At 53.8% G+C, this 5,671-nt stretch overlaps 1 protein-coding gene across 1 annotated transcript; it reads left to right on the top strand.

The window, feature by feature from the left end:
* Positions 1-261: 261 nt before the first annotated feature.
* On the top strand, positions 262-4,457 carry SPATA19 (spermatogenesis associated 19). The gene is made up of 6 exons (XM_055583405.1): positions 262-339; positions 501-557; positions 1,029-1,121; positions 1,291-1,382; positions 4,051-4,128; positions 4,391-4,457. Exons 1-6 carry the CDS (start codon positions 262-264, stop codon positions 4,455-4,457), a joined length of 465 nt encoding a protein of 154 aa, XP_055439380.1.
* The last annotated feature ends 1,214 nt before the right edge of the window (positions 4,458-5,671 follow it).

Genomic DNA, 5,671 nt, shown 5'->3' with positions numbered 1-5,671 from the left:
CCTTCCTCAGGCTCACATCCTGAGTGCCCACACCCGCCTCTCCATTTCTGAGCCATGGCCATCTCTAAGGTGGATACTTCCAGACCTTTGTTTTCTGTCCCCACTCTGACCCTGGGAATTAAAGGAGGTCATTGTCACATCATCACCGGCCAGCCAATCAGGTAGGCACCACCCTCCAGGGACCTCCTTGTGCTGGGGGAGTTCTCAGGCTGCTTCAATGGAAGGAGGGAGCCACGAAGGAGGCCTGGCATAAGTGCAGAGATGATAATCACAACATGGATTGTGTACATCCTTGCTCGGAAAGGTGCCGGGCTCCCCTTCCCACCCAAAGTCAGCTCGGTGAGTGGGGCTGGTGATGGCTAGGTGGAGAGTATCTCAGGTACCATCTGTGCTCTGAGCCCTGGCACTTCCGGAGAGGAGAGTTCATGTTAGATGCGGATAGTGGAGCAGAGGTGGGTCTCTCCATATTCTGAGGGCATTGATTTACGACTTTGTTGCAGGATGTGGAAGTTACAGAGACCGAGGCTGTGTCTGTAGTACAGCATTGGTTGAAAAAGGTAAGGTTCCTCTGGGACTCAGGGTAGCCCAGATTGTAGAGAGCTGGACTTCTCTCTCCGCAGAACCAGGAAACCCAAGTTCATTGCCCACCAGCCTGCCTGGAGCTGCGTCTGATTCATCACACGTTTGGGAGCACCCAGTCTGTCTCCTCACCAGAGATGCTCCGGTGTCACCACCGGCCCCACCCTGCTTCTCAAGCGTGGAGTGGAGGGGGTTCAGATGGGTGGCCCCTACTGCAGGATTTCCCAGGAGGACCTTGGGTTAGGGCCCATGACTTACTGAGTCCCTGGAATTCCACGGGAAGGTAGCAGCAGACGGCTTAGTGTCAGAACTGTGCAATAGCGCATGTGTAGGGATATGCATGTGTATGGTATGATAGGGAAGAATAAAAAGGAAAGGAAGAGGAGGAGGGATTGGGGACCAGACGAGTGAAGGAAATCATCCTCTGAAGGAAATCACTCACCTTTCAGACTGAAGAAGAGGCTTCCCAGGAGATAAAGGAGAAGATGTCCACCAACTTCCCTCCCATGCAAGGCCAAGATGTACACGTGACTAGAGATGTGGTAATGGAGCCTGTTAGCCGCCCATCCTGGGGGACTGGCGGGGGCAAAGGGGAGGCTGGCCTAACGCAAGGGTCCTGGGCTAGTGGGCGGAGCTTGTCCAGGCTGGGCTGTACCCTGGCCATGGAGTCCTTGCTGGGCAGTAACCACTGGATGCCACTGGATTTCCTAGGTGAAGCACCACCTCTCAAAGTCTGGTTTGTTAGCAAACCAGAGTCAAGAGGTCCTGGAGGAGAGAACACGAATCCAGTTCATAAGATGGAGGTAAAGCATCTCTTTTCCCGGAGCCAGACTGTAGGGCGGGCAAAGCAGAGAAGGCATGAGCCCCCTCTCTGGGATTCCTGGCTGACACAAACCCAAAGCTGCCCTTCTCTAGAGGTGTTGACTCCTTTGGCTGAGAAGTTTTGCATCCTGCCTTTGGGGTCTTAAGGGATTGTTTTTGCTGTCTTAAAAGCCCACTTCATCCCTAAACTTTGAAATAACTGGAGGGGTTGGAAAATGGCTTGCTTACCATCTCTTAACTGCTTCTGAATACATTTTAGACTTCTGTTATTTTTGCACTTAATTTGTTCAGAAGTGGCTGCACTTTAAAGAGCAAAAAGGAAACAAGCTCTTAAAATGCAGAAGCTGAAACCCTCCTGTTGGCCAGAGGTGAGAGGAAGTTTCTCAGGCCGAGGCTGGAGTCCTGAGCTCCATGCAGCTGCACAGGCCTTGGCCGCCTTCCTGGCTCCCCACCTTCCTGCTCTGCATAGGCTAAGACTCCAGGCAAGGGAGCCTGGGGCCTGGAACGGGCTCACCGCCTCGGCACACACTTCCCTGTTTCATTCTGGGGTGTGTGTTCGCTTGGGCCTCCTCTCACAGGAGAATCCTTGTGGCATTCTGCTGGCCTTCCCCCCTCATCTCTGCACTCAGCTTCCTTCCTGTGCCCCCATTGCCAACTTTGCTCTCTCCTATCAAGAAAGATACAATTCTCAAGAAATGTGTTTTTGTGTTCGATCCATCAGGATGCTGTTTTCCTGTGTTTGCCCCTTCCAGTGGCATTGGCATTTTAAAGGAGGATTCAGATGCTCAAGAACTGTGTTAAGAGGAAGGGTCTAATTTGAGACCTCCCCAAGAAAGGGAGGGAAACCTGCCAAGGTAGCTCAAATCATGAACATTGATAACTGCCCCCCCAGCCACTGCCCTCCACGTGGGATGCTTGTCCGCTCCCGGCCTGGCCACGCCACCAGCTCTAGCTGCTGTCGTTCCTTGGTTTGGATAATATGAACATCATCCTCTGGGGTTTTTAGACCTTGGCTGCATAGTGTAAGTAGGTTAAAGCTCTGGAGACATGGGACAGGAATCAGTCAATTATCCACATAGATGTTTTCCACTCTGGATATTCTGTGGAGATTTTAAACCAGTAAACACAGCCTGGTTCCTCCTCTGATCCTATCAGTTTTATTAAGTATGTGGTCAGGGTTGCATAACCCTTTATTAAGCACCACTGAAAGCGCACTTATGTGACAGGTGTGTATTGGCCACCTGATGCTTGCTAGGCTTTCTGGAAGACAGAACAGCATAAACGAAGCCCCCATTTGAAAGGCTACACAGGACGTGGATGGAGAAACCTCTGAGCACTGAAGGACATGTTGAGGACTCCACCAGAATCACCTGTGAGGGTACAGTGCAGGGCTGCGCCACTTGGCTTTGCTGGGCTGGTCATCTGGGCTGACCCATACGTGTCTAGGCAGGGACTGGACACAGGGGCCAGGTGAAGCCTCCCACAAAGGCAAGAGCCTGGCAACTTTGCCCCATCTGGCCCCTGTGGCCCCTTCTTCTCAGAGGCATCCATCCCTCTGTCCCCTACCCCCTCTGTCCTCTCTCTCTCTCCCTGGGCACTGGCCAGCTTCATTGTGTCTGAGCCCTATTTCAGAGCCCATTTGGGGTGTGGTCCTCATAAGCAGTATCAACACTGAGTTCACACAGAAAACCCTAAATCTAGAACAAAGCTGACCCAGAAGGCACTGTCGAGAATGGAGAGTCCACAAAAGAGACACAGATGTAAAGAACAGACTTTTGGACTCTGTGGGAGAGGGCGAGGGTGGGATGATTTGAGAGAATAGCATTGAAACATATATATGGCCATATGTGAAATAGATCACCAGTCCAAGTTCGATGCATGAAGCAGGGCACTCAAAGCCGGTGCGTTGGGACAACTGAGAGGGATGGGATGGGGAGGGAGGTGGGAGGGGGGTTCAGGATGGGGGACACATGTGCACCTGTGGCTGATTCCTGTCAATGTATGGCAAAACTCACAATATTCGTAAGTAATTAGCCTCCAATTAAAAAAAAAAGAATGGGGGAGTCTAAAGGGCACAGGAATGGGGCTCCAATGGGCAAGCTGCTTTTGCTGGAGTGGAGGGTCTGTGAGGGTCTCTCGGGGTGTGAAGTTGGGAAGGGCACAAAGTGGACGGTGGAGAGGAAGGCAAATCCAGATGGTGAAATAAGACAAAAACAGCATCAAAGAGGAGCCTGCAGCCTCTCTGTGAAAGAATGCTCTGGCAGGATCTCTGAACCATTGTGAATATGCGCAATGCTGATCATAAAGGGCTAGTAGGGGATCGAGAGAGGGATTCAGAAGGGGCAAGTCCTCAGCCTCAAGACCTCTGACCCACTGTGTAACTCTGGCAAAGCCGCTTAACTTCTCTGTCTCCTTGACTCTTCTTAGGAGCATTTACTACCTGCCTGGGATCGCTGGGGGGCTCAGGGGTACTTGGTTAGTAAAACAGATGCTTCTTGGCACTGATAACAAGGAGGGTGGAGGACCAGCTGTAAAGCTCATGGGGACAGTCAGAACTGTGGTCCACGGCATTCCACCTCTGGCGGTTCCACAGTGACTGGTTAGTGGAAAAGGAGCCCAGGAACCCAAATGCTTGATGATGTTTTGCAGCCATACCCGTATCTTCCAAGTGCCGAGTGAGGCAAGAAACGAAGCTATGCGAGATAGGATAGAGCAGGTGAGACGAAGGTAAGCATCAGGAACGAGATGATTTGTGTCCTAACTGGGGGCAGGTGGGTAGGGGGCTGCTGGTCTCTGTGGGTCTCCCTCCACCCCAACCCTGGGCCTGGCTACGCCTGGGATCCTTCTGGACTGAGCGCCTCTTCCCAGGACTCAGCTCCAGGGCCCAGGCTCGGGCTGCCATGGTCTGGGGAGCTGCTGTGGTCTGTGCTCTGGGGGCCTCTGCTGCCCTTCCATCTCCCTTGCCTCTCCTCTCCTCTGTCCCCTGCAGCATATGCCATCTTTCAGATGAGATCTCTCAGGAGCTTCGCAACAGAAATTCCTACTCCGAATGCTGAGAGCAGCAGGTGCGAGAGCTGACAGGGGAGGGGCGGGGCAGAGAGGACGGCTCCCAGGTTGGGTGGGGCCCTGAGAATACCAGCAAGGGGTTGCAGTGGGGCCAGTGGGGTCAGGGAGAAGGCAGCTGCCTGAGGCTCCTGCCATGCCTCTCAGATTTCTGGAAGAGCTTAGAGTCTAGGTCAGATTTGTGTTTCTGACTTTTCACTGGTGTCACAGACCATTGCTCGTCCATTGCCCACAGGCCCAGGGGTCTCAGGACCTTGTAGTCAAGGCCAAGGTGGGGCCTGCAGTTCTGAGTTGTTGGCACTCCTGAGCGTGGCCGTGGCTGGTCTGCTGGCCCCACTTTGAGTCACAAGGTCACATAGCCCCGGAGTGGGAGCAAGGGTACACCGGTTTTGGCTCAGCCACCGATTAGGGCCATGACTTTGGGTCACATGACCTCTTGGCCTGCACGTGGTGGGTACCAGTGGTCATGGCAGTGGTTGCTTGTGCGGCTCTGGATGGTGGTGGGCCATTGACTGGCAATGCCTCTCCAGGAGCCAACTGTCCAGAAAAGGTTGCTGCACCGCTGACAGGCGGGGGCTGATGGGGTGACCACCAGCATGCTTAGAGGAGGGCCATGGAGGTGTATGTTGGCATTTATTGAGCACTTAATCTATGCCAGCTCCTGCACAAGCACTCTGTCTAGGTTTCTCATCCGACCTGAGTGACCGTAGGAGGAGGGCTGGTGCACTTATAGTTGAGGCAGAGATAAAGCTGCCCTGGGGCAGACTCTGGCTTTCATCTGGCTCTGGCATGGGCACTTGCTTCATGCCCAGTGCCTCAGTTTCCTGACTTGAGGACCTTCCTCATGGACCATGGCATCCTGCACGTGGCAAGTGCAGCGTCAGTGGTTTGCTAATGCCAGTAGGGACGAGGAGTCAAGGCCTGCAGAGGCCTCTGGAGTCAGGCTCCCATCTCAGCTCTACCCGACACAACGGCTGTCCTCCCCATGGGCGTCCCCGCTCCTGTATCCTGTGAACGTGGAGCGCAGTGGGCTCAGGAGGCATTGCCAGCCTTGTCCACCACCCTTCCCACATTTGCATGTGCCCCTGGGCATTTCCCTCTTTCCAGGTAGGTGTCCTTCAGGATCAAGGAGCAGCCTGTGTTGGAAGGATATCCACCGACCTTGACCTGAGGAGCAACCACACCTGGGCAGTGACGATCCAGTGGC

Source organism: Bubalus kerabau, chromosome 5 (assembly GCF_029407905.1).
Source record: "Bubalus kerabau isolate K-KA32 ecotype Philippines breed swamp buffalo chromosome 5, PCC_UOA_SB_1v2, whole genome shotgun sequence".
Lineage (NCBI taxonomy): Eukaryota > Metazoa > Chordata > Mammalia > Artiodactyla > Bovidae > Bubalus > Bubalus kerabau.
Note: the sequence above shows the minus strand (reverse complement) of the source record. Positions and strands in the feature narration are given on the sequence as shown.

Bases quoted from the DNA above. Each gene is read 5' to 3' on its own strand.
- SPATA19 (XM_055583405.1), top strand. From the start codon at position 262: ATGATAATCACAACATGGATTGTGTACATCCTTGCTCGGAAAGGTGCC. The intron at 340-500 runs GTGAGTGGGGCT...ACTTTGTTGCAG, and splicing joins TCCCACCCAAAGTCAGCTCG to GATGTGGAAGTTACAGAGAC. The intron at 4,129-4,390 runs GTAAGCATCAGG...TGTCCCCTGCAG, and splicing joins ATAGAGCAGGTGAGACGAAG to CATATGCCATCTTTCAGATG.